Below are 15,695 nucleotides of genomic sequence, written 5' to 3' on the forward strand. Positions count from 1 at the left end.
GGGAGATTGAGAGGAAGATGAGATGGCAGAAAGGAAAAGGGCAAGACTATGGAGATGGTGGAATGGAGGTAACGATGGAGGGGGGAGATGAAGGGACAGCGAGGGAAAATGGGGGAGAAAACGAGAGCCAAATGTACTCTGCAACTAACATAGGACACCAGCTCAAACTTTTAATTTCCAAATATTTTCCCAGCAGCAGAAAAACCATTAAAAGTTCTTATTAAAAATACTCATAGAAATTTGAAGTTGGACATAACAGCCCAAGAATGGGCTGTCGACCAGCACTGGGGGAAAAACTTTGGCTGACTGGTGCAGGAACGGACAAAATCATTGGGTTGAGGCCTACAGCGATGAAGATGAGGGAAGGGAAAAGGCAGCAGGCGTGGTCGAGAGGGGACCACAGAATAGGCGATTGGAAGGGATCGAGCCAGAAAACTGAACTAATTCTCTTTTATATTCAAATATAGTCATCTTTACAGTTAACCATAGTCCCTATTTTTTTGTTTGTAAACTTGGCTATTGTGCTACATCACTGTTTACATCCTTTCAGTCCGAAAAATATCCCTGAATTACAAATCTCTGTTTTCTGTCTTTTAACCAACTTCCTATCCATGCTGCCATATTCTCTTTAGCACCTTGTGTCTTAATTTTATCATTAAGCCACTTATAAATCTGTATACACAACACTCACTAGGTTTCTTTTATCAGTGCATTTTGTTGTTTCTTCAAAGAAATTATAGAGGAAAAGCTTTGAATGCCCCATGACTAACAGGAAGCAGAGAGTTGGGATAAATGGTACATTCTCGGACTGGCAACCTGTAGCCAGTGGTGTTCTGCAGGGGTCGGTGCTGGGTCCCCAACTCTTTACAATCTATATTAACGATTTGGAGGAGGGGACCGAGTGTAACATATCAAAGTTTGCAGATGATACAAAGATGGGAGGGAAAGTGGAGAGTGAGGAGGACATAAAAAACCTACAAGGGGATATAGACAGGCTGGGTGAGTGGGCGGAGATTTGGCAGATGCAATGCAATATTGGAAAGTGTGAGGTTATGCATTATGGCAGGAAAAATCGGAGAGCAAGTTATTATCTTAATAGCGAGCAACTGGAAAGTACTGCAGTACAAAGGGATCTGGGGGTCCTAGTGCAAGAAGATCAAAAAGTTAGTATGCAGGTGCAACAGGTGATCAAGAAGGCCAACGGAATGTTGGCTTTTATTGCTAGGGGGATAGAATATAAAAACAGGGAGGTATTGCTGCAGTTATATAAGGTATTGGTGAGACCGCACCTGGAATACTGCATCCAGTTTTGGTCTCCATACTTAAGAAAACACATACTTGCTCTCGAGGCAGTACAAAGAAGGTTCACTCGGTTAATCCCGGGGATGAGGGGGCGGACATATGAGGAGAGGTTGAGTAGATTGGGACTCTACTCATTGGAGTTCAGAAGAATGAGAGGCGATCTTATTGAAACATATAAGATTGTGAAGGGGCTTGATCGGGTGGATGCGGTAAGGATGTACCCAAGGATGGGTGAAACGAGAACTAGGGGGCATAATCTTAGAATAAGGGGCTGCTCTTTCAAAACTGAGATGAGGAGAAACTTCTTCACTCAGAGGGTAGTAGGTCTGTGGAATTTGCTGCCCCAGGAAGCTGTGGAAGCTACATCATTAAATAAATTTAAAACAGAAATAGACAGTTTCCTAGAAGTAAAGGGAATTAGGGGTTACGGGGAGCGGGCAGGAAATTGGACATGAATTTAGATTTGAGGTTAGGATCAGATCAGCCATGATCTTATTGAATGGCGGAGCAGGCTCGAGGGGTCGATTGGCCTACTCCTGCTCCTATTTCTTATGTTCTTATGACTATATCTTCAGTTTTTTTTTGTATTTGGGATGTGGGCAACGCTGGTAAGCCTGCATTTATTGCCCTCCCCATTGCCCGGAGGTAGTAATGAGCTTTCTTCTTGAACTGTAGCAGTCCTTGTACTGATAACAATTTGATCCAACAGTGAAGAATGGTTATACGTCTAAGTCACCACCTCCAGTAACCTAATATTGGATGTAGTGGCAACTAAGATCCATTATAGCAGGCACCCAACATTCTGTTCTCTCGAGCATCAACAGCATGGAGCAAATAGGTGGGTCTCCATTGTCCAGCTGAGTTGGACTACCCTCGCCTGGTTCCATTTTTATCTATCTGGTGGTAGCCAGAGAATCTCCTGCAATGGCTTCTCTTCCCACTCCTGCACCATTACCTCTGGAGTCCCCCAAGGATCTATACTTGCCCCCCTTCTGTTTCTCATCTACATGCTGCCTGTCAGTGACTTCATCTGAAAACACGTCAGATTCGCTATGTATGCTGACGACACCTAGCTCTACCTTACCACCGCTTCTCTCGACTCCTCCACTGCCTCTGATTTGTCACACTGCTTATCCAACATCCAGTACTGGATGAGCAGAAATTTCCTCGATTTAAATATGGGGAAGACAGAAGCTATGGTCTTCGGTCCCTGCCACAAACTCTGTTCCTTAGCCACTGATTCCATCCCCCTTCCTGGCCACTGTCTGAGGCTGAACCAGACTGCTTGCAACCTCGGTGTCCTATTTGGTCCTGCGTTGTGCTTCCGACCCCATGTCCTCTTCATCACCAAGACCGTCTACTTCCACCTTCGTAATATCGTCTGTCTGTGCCCCTGCCTCAGCCCATCTGCTGCTGAAACATTCATCCATGTTTTTGTTACCTCTAGGCTCAACTATTCCAATGCTGTCCTGGTCATCCTCCCATCTTCCACCCTTCGTAAACTTGAGCTCATCCAAAACTCTGCTGCCCTTATCCTAACTCGCACCAAGTCTCGTTCGCCCATCATTCCTGTGCTCGCGACCTACATTGCCTCGAATTTAAAATCCTCATCCTTGTGTTCAAATCCCTGCATGGCTTCGCACCTCCTTATCTCTGTAACCTCTTCCAGCCCTACAACCCTCCGACAACTCTGCATAACTCCAATTCTGGCCTCTTGTGCATCCCTGATTTCCTTTGCCCCAATTGGCGTGCATGCCTTCAGCTGTCTAGACCCTAAGCTCTGGAATTCCCTCCCTAATCCTCTTCACCTCTCTCTCTCTCCCTTTAAGAAGCTCCTTAAACCCTACCTCTTTGGCCAAGCTTTTGGTTACCTATCCTAATATCTCCTTGAAATAAAAACAGAAAATGCTGGAAATATTCAGCAAGTCAGGCAGCATCGGTGGAGAAAGAAAGAAAGTTAACGTTTCACGTTGATGACCTATTGTCAGAACTTGGTGACAATTTTGTGAGAATCTTTCTCTTATAAAGCAAAATGTTTAATACGATCTTAAGCATATTTAATTACCCCCCGAAATTTTAGTGTTCCATCATTCTAAATGCATATCTGACCAGTATAGATTTTCTTTTGATATGCTAGTAATTCCCTTTTCATATTTTAACATACTATGCAAAACCTACAATTAAATATGGAAACAAAGCACAAGAAAGATATTTTAACCCTATAACAATTTCATATTTTCCATTATAGAACCTTTTGGATGCTTGTTTTTATCCTTTTTATAACATTGACTACTTTTCCAAAGATTTGCGCAAACTGTACCTCAACACATTTTTGTGGGGGGGAGTGATTCTTGTGTATGTTCAAGCTTCTAATTGATTTTGCTGTATAAATTATGTTGAAGTCTTCATAAGTGTCTTCCTCCCTTCAACATACACTGCAGAGTTCCAAAAGAGTTAAGTGAACTGAAATGCCACCAGTGAATACTTTTAGCAAAAATGTTGCCAGAGTACAAAATGGGATTTCTCTTTTGGTGAGTTTTTGCTGTAATAATAGTCAGGACCAATTCACCCCCCCCAAATTCCAAAAGACTTAGAGATGCATTGTGAGTTGATGCTGCCACAGAAAGGTGGCTTCCCTTCCATAAATGATAAAATTGAACCCAAAGATGTGGTGTGTCAGATTTACCTATGTTTGTACAAGCCAATAAATAAATTTACTCTTGGGTCCTGACCACAGTTACTTTGAAGCCAGCTACTGTGCATGAGTGCAATCTGGGTTGATTTTTTTCCCCCTCCCTTTTGGGAAATCCTTTGTGTCAACTTACAACCTGTCAGTTGGTGGGTCATGGCACTGAAGTTCTAAAATGTGGCACTGTAATGTCCCCAGTAAAATATTAAAAGTATTTAAATTGGTTGTGGCCATGCAATTTAAAATTAGACTATCTCAATCTTGGCTTTCATAATTTACTTCCTGCAGCATTGTTAAAGCTTCAAATTTATTTTTTATTATCCTTTGGAGAAACCATCCAGGTCAGTCTATTACTGAATTTATGAAACTGAGAGAATGAGGTTTGTGATTCTGCACATCATTGCTGCTTTGTCCGAGATCTCTGCGCTCCTCCAATTCTTGCCTCTTGCGCATCCTCAATTTTAATCGCTCCGCCGTTGGCAACCATGCCTTCAGCTGCTTTGGCCCTAAGCTCTGTAATTCCCCCCCTGAACCCCTCTGCCTTTCTACCTCTGCTCCTTTTAAGACACTTTCTAAAACCTACCTCTTTGACCAGGCTTTTGGTCACCTGTTCTAATATCTCATGTGGCTTGGTGTCAAATTTTGTTTGGTAACTGTTAGCAGATTTCTCAGTTATTGTCGCAACTATGGGTTATTAATCCATCAACAATAACTTGCGCTTGAGTCTAGCCCGAGTGGTGATAAAATAGCAAGATTAATAGATTGACTAACAACAGAGTTGCACTACAGCTGTCTTCAACATTACATTCAACAATATTATAGTTATAATGTCAGCTGTGGCTCAGTTGGTAGCACTGTCACCTCTGAGTCAGAAGGTTGTGGGTTCAGATCCCACTCCAGAGACTCGAGCACAAAAATCTAAGCTGACACTCCAGTGCAGTACTTAGGGAGTGTTGCATTGTTGGAGATGCTGTCTTTTGGACGAGATGTTAAACCGAGGCTCCGTCTGCCCGGACGTAAACAATCCCACAGCGCTATTTCGAAGAAGAGCAGGGGAGTTATCCCTGATGTCCTGCCAATATTTATCCCTCAATCAACATCACTGAATCAGATCATCTGGTCTGTTTGTGGGAGCTCGCTGTATGCAAATTGGCTGCTGCGTTTCCTACATTAGAATAGTGACTACACTTCAGAAATACTTCATTGGTTGTAAAGCACTTTGGGACGTCCTGAGGTTGTGAAAAGCGCGATACAAATGTAAGTCTTTCTTTTATACTATAACAATCTACCGATTACAATAATTGACAAGCAATCAATACAACATGATGGACTTCCGACCACACCCTCTTGAGAGCTCTAACTTTTGGGAGGGAGCATGCCCTATCTTTCTTCTATTCGGCTGTGTTGTTCTGTACATAAGCACCGCTGGTCGTGGTCATAAGTCCTCCCACTGTACTGAAGCCGCATTAGCAACTCAAGATACACTGATTTATGTAACAGAGCTAATGACCTCAACCTCCATCTCTGTTTACAGGCTGTTACGTTCCTCTGAGGAATGCGTCCCTCTTATGAGTACAGCCCCCCCATATTCGGCCTTGCATGGCCCCACCAATGTCGGTTTCGTAGCAACCACATCTCTTGTGTTGGTGTAAACCACCTTCTGACGTTAATGTTATCTATTCTGTGGTCTCCCTGATGTTCTGCTGTGTGAGCTGTCCACATTCTCAGAGATGCTGAACTTTCGCCCTCCTATCTTCTATGCTTGTTTTAAACCATTTTCTTACGATAACCCTCATGTGAAACACCTTGGGACGTTTTACTACATTAAAGGTGCTATATAAATGCAAGTTATTATTGTCTATATTGTTATTAAAAAGATAAGTCTCTTCTGAACAGGTGATCAAAATGGTGAGGAAAACATAACGCTGATGTTAAAGAGAGCACATGACTGCAGGAAGACGGCAGAGAATGCTGCCAAAGCACTATTAATGAAACTTGATGGTAGCTGTGGTGGAGCGTGTACTGTAACGGGATGTAGTATACAGCCATGGGAAAGTCTATCTTCTCACAGTCACACCAGGTGAGTATAATCAGTGTATTTTGATTTCAGAATGTTGCTCTGCAGCCAGATTCTTTTGCATAGGGATTGGTTTAAATTTGCTGTTCCCTAAGAAAAATCACTATCTGTAAGATTATTTTCTCACTGTCTATCTTAAAATGCAGCCAGTGAAGAAACACCAACCACCACAGAAACAACCAATCAAATCACTGAAATTTCTTCTCCTTGTCTTTTCGTTGACTATTGATTTCTCTTCATCCCATTACCTAGCCCCAAAATTAAACTTGGATGTCATAAATACTACAACAATTACATAACTTTGGGGGAAGAAACACTAAGCTTATCTGTAGAGTTAGCTATTATGTGTTAATGCCTCCAAGATGTTTTCCCTGCACAGTTCTGCTCCTTTCACTGGGCTGTGGTCTGAATTCTTCTTTATTTCCAGTATTTGGAATCTTTAACTGAATCTTTTTAAAGAGTGCTTGCTCCTGTTGACTAATTCTATATGAAAGAAAGACATGCATCCATAGAAGCTGTAGTTATCAGAGTTTTCCCAAGGAACTATAATTGCCAGAGTGCATTGTGACAACCCATATCCCGTGACAATTAGGTGGAAAATTAATGAGTAAATGAGGTACGTGCTGTACAAAAACATCAAAATAATTTTTTTTTCAGTTTTACAGTGCAAGATGGTTCAATAAAAATTGTGTTTGGGAAGTGATTTCATGTGTCACTGAGGAGGGCAGATGCTTTTGCTTGGGCTAAAGTGTTATTCTCCCTAACTGTTAAGCTTTTTTGTGCTTGTGGGTTCTGGTGAATGCTGACTTTATTTTGGGCATAGTTCTTTAGGACCACGCTGAGGAAAACATAGGAACAGGAGTAGGCCATTCAGCCCCTCGTGCCTGCTCCGCCATTTGATAAGATCATGGCTGATCTGTGATCTAGCTCCATATACCTGCCTTTGGCCCATATCCCTTAATACCTTTGGTTGCCAAAAAGCTATCTATCTCACATTTAAATTTAGCAATTGAGCTAGTATCATTTGCCGTTTGCAGAAAAGAGTTCCAAATTTCTGCCACCCTTTGTGTGTAGAAATGTTTTCTAATCTCACTCCTGAAAGGTCTGGCTCTAATTTTTAGACTGTGCCCCCGACTCCTAGAATCCCCAACCAATGGAAATAGTTTCTCTCTATCCGCCCTATCCGTTCCCCTTAATATCTTATAAACTTCGATCAGATCACCCCATAACCTTCGAAACTCTAGAGAATACAACCCCAATTTGTGTAATCTCTCCTCGTAACTTAATCCTTGAAGTCCGGGTATCATTCTAGTAAACCTACGCTGCACTCCCTCCAAGGCCAATATGTCCTTCCAAAGGTGCGGTGCCCAGATCTGCTCACAGTACTCCAGGTGCGGCCTAACCAGGGTTTTGTATAGCTGCAGCATAACTTCTGCCCCCTTGTACTCCAGTCCTCTAGATATAAAGGCCAGCATTCCATTAGCCTTCTTGATTATTTTCTGCACCTGTTCATGACACTTCAATGATCTATGTACCTGAACCCCTAAGTTCCTTTGGACATTCACTGTTTTTAACTTTTTACCATTTAGAAAGTACCCTGTTCTATCCCTTTTTGATCCAAAGTGGATGACCTCACATTTGTCTACATTGAATTCCATTTGCCACAGTTTTGCCCATTCACCTAATCTATCAATATCGCTTTGTAATTTTATGTTTTCATCTACACTGCTTACATTGCCACCAATCTTTGTGTCATCGGCAAACTTAGATATGAGACTTTCTATGCCTTCATCTAAGTCGTTAACAAAGGATGCTTTGGTCCTTCTCATCTTTCATCAATGGCAGCAATGCAGGTTAAGCTTGGGACATATAAAATGCATGTCCAAACAGTTCTCCTTCATGGTTTGGAATTCCTAACGAGATCTAGGACCAAACTATGAGGTGGATTTGTGGTTAAAAGGGAGGGAAGGTTTCGACTTACACTGATCCGTCATTGGAGGAGATAGTCAGCCTCACAGCAAACACGTATCTTTGTCAATGCCCCTCACTGCTTTGTCCTGGATGGTATTGAGCTTCTTGAGTGTTGCAGCTGCCCCCGTCTAGGCAAGTGGAGAGTATTCCATCACACTCCTGACTTGTGCTTTGTAGGTGGTGGAAAGGCTTTGGGGAATCAGGAGGTGAGCTACTTGCTGCACAATACTTGGCCTCTGACCTGCTCTATTAGCTGCGGCATTTATGTGGCTGGTCATTAAGTTTCTGGTTAATGGCAACCTCCAGGATGTGATGGGGGATTCAGCGATGGTAATGCCACTGAATGTTATGGGGAGGTGGTTAGACTCTCTCTTGTTGGAGGTGGTCATTGCCTGGCACTTACATGGTGCGAATATTATTTGCCACTTAACTGCCCCAGCCTGGATTATTTTCCAGGTCTTGCTCCATGTGGGCACGGACTGTTTCATTATCTGAGGAATTGCAAATGGAACTGGACACTGCGTAATGGGAGGCCTTCAAGGAGGAGATAGTTCGGGTACAGACTGGACACATTCATGTGAAGGGGAAAGGAAGGGCACCCAAAGCTAGAGTTCCCTGGATGACTAAAGAAATTGGGATTAAAATGAGACAGAAAAAGTAGGTTTATAAATGTCGGGTTCATAATGCAGTAGAGAATCAAGCAGAATACCAAAAGTGCAGAGGAGAACTGAGAAAGGAAATAAGAGGGGCAAAGAGAATGTATGAGTAGATTGGCAGATAACATAAAAGGGATGACGAAAGTATTATAAACATATAAAGAGCAAAAGGATAGTCAAAGGAAGGGTTGGGCCGATTAGGGACCAAAAGGAAATCTTGTGGAGGCAGAGCGCATGCCTGAGGTACTAAATAAGTACTTTGCATCTGGCCTTGCTAAAGAAGAGGATGTTGCAAATGTCACAGTGAAGGAGGAGAGGGTAGAGAAATTGGATAGGATAGAAATAGACAAAGAGGAGGTACTTGAATGGCTGGCAGTGCTCAAAGTAGAAAAGTCACCCGGTCCAGATGAGATGCATCCAAGGTTGCTGAGGGAAGTAAGATGGAAATAACGGAGACTTTGGCCACAATCTTTCAATCCTCCTTTTGATAAGGAAGTGGTGCCAGAGGACTGGAGGGTTACAAATGTTACAAAAAAGGGGAGAGAGATAAACCAGGTAACTGCAGGCCAATCAGCCTAACGTCGGTGGTCGGGAAACTTAGAGACCAGAACTCAAGGTTTTTCTTTGGTAACTTTTTTAAGGGCCACAGAGGAACAAGAAGTTCTGATGAAGGGTGAAACCCAAAACGTTAACCTCCTTTTAGATGCTGATTAACCTGTGGCAGATTTCCAGCATTTTTTGTTTTCATGTTGATGGAGATTTATTTCTTGGAGTTTTCTTCCCGTATGTGTTTGCCTCACTACCATTATTCCTGGGTTTTATACATAGAGGCATTGAATATAAAAGCAAAGAAGTGATAAATTTGTACACTGCATTGATTCCATCAAAGTTACAATATTCCTGTAGTTCTTGGTCCCCTTCCCAATCATTCCTGCCTCCTAGTATGGCCCCCAGTTTTGCTCCCTCAATTCTAATAGGCACAAACTTGAGCGTATCTTTTGCACAACTGGTTTATCCATCCATCACAAGATCTAGCTGGACCACATTAAGTGCTATTGGGTCTCGTTTTCCTCTGTCAAAACCAGCCACTGCTCCAGGATTATCCTGGAGAACTGGAGTGACACCTGACATAAAAGATGGTGGTTGTAGGAGTTCCTTGTGGCAGGTAGTTAGGCTCTCCCATGTTGGAGATGGTCATCGCCTAGCACTTGTGTAGCATGAATGTTATTTGCCACTTATCATCCCAACCCTGGCCGAACTATCTTCAGTTGTTTCATCAATGACCTTCCCTCCATCATAAGGTCAGAAGGGGGGCTGTTTGCTGATGATTGCAGTGTTCAGCTCCATTCACAATTACTCAGATAATGAAGTAGTCTGCATCTAGCAAGATCTGGATAACATCCAGGGTTGGGATGATAAGTGGCAAGTAACATTCATGCCACACAAGTGCTAGGCGATGACCATCTCCAACATGGGAGAGCCTAACCACCTGCCCTTGGCATTCAATAGCATTACCAATTGCCGAGTTTCCCACCATCAACATCCTGGGGATCAGCATTGACCAGAAACTCAACTGGACTAGCCACATAAATGCCATGGCTACTAGAACATAAGAAATAGGAGTAGGAGTAGGCCATATGGCCCCTCGAGTCTGCTCCACCATTCAATGAGATCATGGCTGATCTTCAACCTCAAATCCACTTTCCCGCCCTATCCCCATATCACTTGATTCCCTTAGTGTCCAAAAAGCTATCGATCTCCGTCTTGAATATACTGTACAACTGAGCATCCACAGCCTGCTGGGGTAGAGAATTCCAAAGATTCACAAACCTCTGAGTGAAGAAATTTTTCCTCATCTTGGTCGTAAGTGGCCGACCCCTTATCTTGAGAATTTAACCCCTAGTTCTAGACCCTCAAGCCAAGAGAAACAGCCTCTCAGCATCTACCCTGTCAAGCCCACTAAGAATTTTATACATTTCAATGAGATCACCTCTCATTCTCCTAACCTCCGGAGAATATAGGCCCATTCTACTCAATCTCTCCTCATAGGACAACCCTCTCATCCCAGGAATCAATCTTGTGAACCTTCGTTGCACAAAGGCAAGTATATCCTTCCTTAGGTAAGGAGGCCAGAACTGTACACAGTACTCTTAAGTGTGGTCTCGCCAGAGCCCTATATAATTGCAGCAAAACCTCCTTACTCTTATAGTCCAACTCCTTTGAAATAAAGGCTAACATACCGTTTGCCTTCCTAATTCCCTGCTGTACCTGCATGTTAATTTTCTGTGTTTGCTGTACAAAGATACCCAAATCCTTCTGAATACCAACATTTCTTAGTCTCTCACCTTTTTTAAAAAAAAATTCTGCCCATCAAAGTGGATAATTTCACATTTCCCCACATTATACTCCATCTGCCACCTTCTCGCCCAATCACTTAACCTGTCTACAGCCCTTTGCAGCCTCTTTTCACAGTTTACTTTCCCACCTAGCTTTGTATCCTCAACGAACTTGGATACATTACACTCAGTCCCCTCATCTAAGTCATTGATACAGATTATAAACAGCTGAGGCCCAAGCGCTGATCCTTGCGGCACTCCACTAGTTACAACCTGCCAACCCGAAAATGACCCATTTATTCCTACTTTTTTTTTGTCTGTTAACCAATCCTCAATCCATGCTAATATATGCTAGAGCATTTCAAAGGCTGGGTATCTTGTGGCGAGTGGCTCACCTGACTCCACAAAGCCTCTCCATCACCTACAAGGCATATGTCAGGAGTGTGATGGAATACTCTGCACTTGCTTGGCTGAAGGGCAAAGCAATTTGCTTAATTGGCACCTCCTCCACTAGCCTAAATATCCACCCAGTCTGTCATTGGCTTTCTGTGGCTGCAGTGTGTACTATCTGCAGAATGCACTGCAGCAGCTCACCAAGGTGGTTTTGACAGCACCTCCCTAGAAGGAGAAGGGCAGCATGTGCATGGGAGCACTGTTGCCTCCAAGTCTCCCTCCAAGTCACATATCAACCTAACTTAGACATAGATCATTGTTCATTCATCATCGCTGGATCAAAATCCTGAAACTCCCTACCTAACAGCACTGCGGGAGCACCTTCACCACATGGACTGCAGCGGTTCAAGTAAGAGGCTCACCACCACCTCAGCAGCTTGGGATGGGCAATAAATGATGGCCTCGTCAATGATGCCCACATCCCGAAAATGAATTTTTACAAAAAAAATCCTCTGTCAACTTTTAAATTTGCATTTTTTTCTTTTTCAGTCTGCTTTCCTCGAACCTAGCTTCTAGTTCATTGTGTTTGGTTTCAGTGCTCCACCTTGCTGATTGTATGCTGACTGATTCCTAATTGCTCCCTATAACACATCTCTTCTGATCTGATAGCTGTTCTATTCAAATCAAGGTGGGTATAGCCTGGTTGGATTACAAGAGTAAGGAAGTCTCACTACAATTGTACAGGGCTTTGGTGAGACCTCACCTGGAGTACTGCATTTTGGTCTACTGAGGAGTTTTGGTCTCCTTATCTAAGGAAGGATATACTTGCCTTAGAGGCAGTGCAATGAAGGTTCACCAGATTCATTCCTGGGATGATAGGGTTGTCCTATGAGGAGAGGTTGAGTAGAATGGGCTTATACTCACTGGAGTTTAGAAGAATGAGAGGTGATTTCATTGAAACGTATAAGATTCTGAGCGGGCGTGACAGGATAGATGCTGAGAGGTTGTTTCCCCTGGCTGGAGAGTCCAGAACTTAGGGGGTGTAGTCGCAGGATAAGAGGTTGGCCATTTAACACTGAAATGAGGTGAAATTTCTTCACTGAGGGTTGTGAATCTTTGGAATTCTCTACCCGAGAGGACTGTGAATGCTGAGTCATTGATTATATTCAAGGCTGAAAGATTTTTGGACTCTAGGGGAATCAAGGGATATGGAGATCGGGCGGGAAAGTGGAGTTGAGGTCAAAGATCAGCCATGATTTGATTGCATGGTGGAGCAGGCTTGAGGGACCATATGGCCTACTCCTGCTCCGATTTCTTATGTTCTTAACGAGGTTCATGTTCAGCTGGTTAGCATTGGCACCAACTTTATCAGAAGGAGTGAAAGCGGCACTGAGGAAGGACAGCTACCTGGATATACTTCGAGGAACTGACAGTGAATGAAGGTTACTGGTTTTGGCTACAAAGTAACTACTCTAGATAACTACCTGCAACAGGTTATAAGCATAGTCAACACGGTTTTATGAAATGGAAATCGTATTTGACAAATCTATTAGAGTTTTTTAAGAATGCAACTAGCAGAGTAGATAGAAAATCCACTGGTTCCACCTAACGGTATTCGATAAGGTGCCACACAGATGGTTGCTACACAAGATTACGGCTCATGGGATTGGGGATAATATATTAGCGTGGATTGAGGATTGCTTAACGGACAGAAAACAAAGAGTTGGAACAAATGGGTCATTTTCTGGTTGACAGTTGTAACTAGTTAGGTGCTGCAAGGATCAGGGCTTGGACCTCAGCTGTTTACAATCTATATTAATGACTTAGATGAGGGGACCGAGTGTAATGTATCCAAGTTTGCTGACTATGCAAAGCTAAGTGGGAAAGTAAGCTGTGAGGAGGACGCAAAGAGGTTGCAAAGGGATATAGACAGGTCAAGTGAGTGGACGAGAAGGTGGCAGATGGAGTATAATGTGGAGAAATATGAAATTATGCACTTTGGTAGGAAGAATAGAAAAGCAGAATATTTTTTGAAAGGTGAGACACTAAGAAATGCTAGGAGTCAGAGGGATTTGGATGTCCTTGTACATGAATCACAGAAGGTTAACATGCAGGTACAGCAAGCAGTTAGGTAGGCAAATGGTATGTTAGCCTTTATTGTAAAAGACTTGGAGTATAAGAGTAAGGAGGTCTTGCTGCAATTATATAGGGCTCTGGTGAGACCTCACCTGGAGTACTGTGTACAGTTTTGGTCTCCTTATCTAAGGAAGGATATATTTGCCTTAGAGCGGGTGCAACGAAGGTTCACTAGATTTATTCCTTGGATGTGAGGGTTGTCCTATGAGGAGAGATTGAGTAGAATGGGCCTATATTGTCTGGAGCTTAGAAGAATGAGATTTTTTTTTACTTGTTCATGGGATGTGGGCTTCACTGGCAAGGCCAGCAATTATTGCCCATCCCTAATTGCCCTTGAGAAGGTGGTGGTGAGCCGCCTTCTTGAACTGCTGCAGTCCGTGTGGTGAAGGTTCTCCCACAGTGCTGTTATATAGGGAGTTCCAGGATTTTGACCCAGCAACGATGAAGGAACGGCGATATATTTCCAAGTTGGAATGGTGTATGACTTGGAGGGGAACGTGCAATGGTGTTGTTCCCATGTGCCTGCTGCTCTTGTCCTTCTCGGTGGTAGAGGTCGTGGGTTTGGGAGGTGCTGTCGAAGAACATTGAAATGTATAAAATTCTTAGAGGGCTTGACTGGGTAGATGCTGAGAGGCTGTTTCCCTTGGTTGGAGAGTCTAGAACTAGGGGTCATAGTCTCAAGATAAGGAATCCGCCATTTAGGACCGAGATGAGGAAAAATCTCTTCACTCAGAGGGTTGTGAATCTTTGGAATTCTCTCCCCCAGTGGGCTGTGGTTGCTCGGTCATTGAATATATTCAAGACCGAGATCGATGGATATTTGGACACTTGGGAAATCAAGGGAAATGGGGATAGGGCGAGAAAGTGGATTTGAGGTAGCTATCGCTGAGACATGGCTGCAGGATGGTCAGGATTGGGAACTAAATATACCGGGTTATAAGGTCTACAGGAGAGATAGGGAAAATGGAAGAGGGGGAGGAGTAGCCTTAATGATTAGAGATGAAATCACTTCAATGATAAAGGAGGATATAACGAGAGGTAAGCAGCCAACAGAGAACTTATGGGTTGAATTGAGAAATAGGAAAGGATCTAAGATTATAGTGGGAGTTGTGTATAGGACTCCTGGCAGCAGCCCTGAAGTGCTAGATTGTATAAATGCAGAGATTAGACAAGCATGTAACAAAGGCATAGTGGTCTTAATGGGGGACTTTAACCTTCACATAGATTGGGGAAAGCAGACTAGCAGCTGTCAGAAAGGTAGTGAATTTCTTGTGTGTCCGGGATAGTTTTCTACAGCAGTATGTCCTAGAGGCAACAAGGGGACAAGCCATACTAGATTTAGTAATGAGTAATGAACCAGATTTAGTTAACAGCTTAACTGTGCGCGAACATCTATCCAATAGTGATCATAACATGATCGAGTTCAATGTAGTGTTTGATAGGGAAAAAAGTGAATCAGCTGCTAAGATTCTAGACTTGGGTAAGGCCGACTTCAATGGGATGAGACAGAGACTGTCCACAGTAAACTGGGCAAATCTGTTAATGGGTAAAACGACTGATGATCAGTGGGAAATGTTTAAAGAAACAGTTAATGAGATACAGAACCGGTTTATACCCCTGAGGGGCAAGAACTCTACTTGCCAAAAAAAACAGCCATGGACAACTAAAGAGGTAAGGGACAGTATAAGACATAAGGAAAGGGCATACAAAAAGGCAAAAAATGGCACAGATCCTGGCGAATGGGAAAGATACAAAGATCAACAAAGAGTCACAAAACAGATAGTAAGAGCTACAAAAAGAGAGTATGAAAAGAATCTTGCAAGGGATATCAAAACCAATACCAAGAACTTTTATAGTTATATTAGGAAAAAGAGGGTGGCCAGGAGCAGTGTTGGCCCCTTAAAAACTGAAAGTGGGGATATTGTCATTGACAATGGGGAAATGGTGGACATGTTGAATAATTACTTTGCATCAGTATTTACAGTAGAAAAAAGGATAGCATGCCGGAAATTCCAAGAAAACTAATATTGAATCGGGGACAGGGACTCGATAAAATTAACATAAGTGAAGCAACAGTAATGAAGAAAATAATAGCACTAAAGAGTGACAAATCCCCAGGACCAGACGGTTTCCAT

General features: G+C 43.0%; 1 protein-coding gene across 3 annotated transcripts in view; it reads left to right on the plus strand.

The window, feature by feature from the left end:
• Positions 1–15,695, plus strand: part of mcc (MCC regulator of WNT signaling pathway) — a 257,268-nt gene that overhangs the window by 192,627 nt on the left and 48,946 nt on the right. For all 3 annotated transcript variants that reach the window (XM_067982962.1, XM_067982963.1, XM_067982964.1), the window contains one exon: positions 5,888–6,071. In XM_067982962.1, coding sequence (XP_067839063.1) covers positions 5,888–6,071 — 184 coding nt within the window. The remainder of the gene's footprint in view (positions 1–5,887; positions 6,072–15,695) is intronic.

This window comes from Heptranchias perlo, chromosome 4 (genome assembly GCF_035084215.1).
Source record: "Heptranchias perlo isolate sHepPer1 chromosome 4, sHepPer1.hap1, whole genome shotgun sequence".
Lineage (NCBI taxonomy): Eukaryota > Metazoa > Chordata > Chondrichthyes > Hexanchiformes > Hexanchidae > Heptranchias > Heptranchias perlo.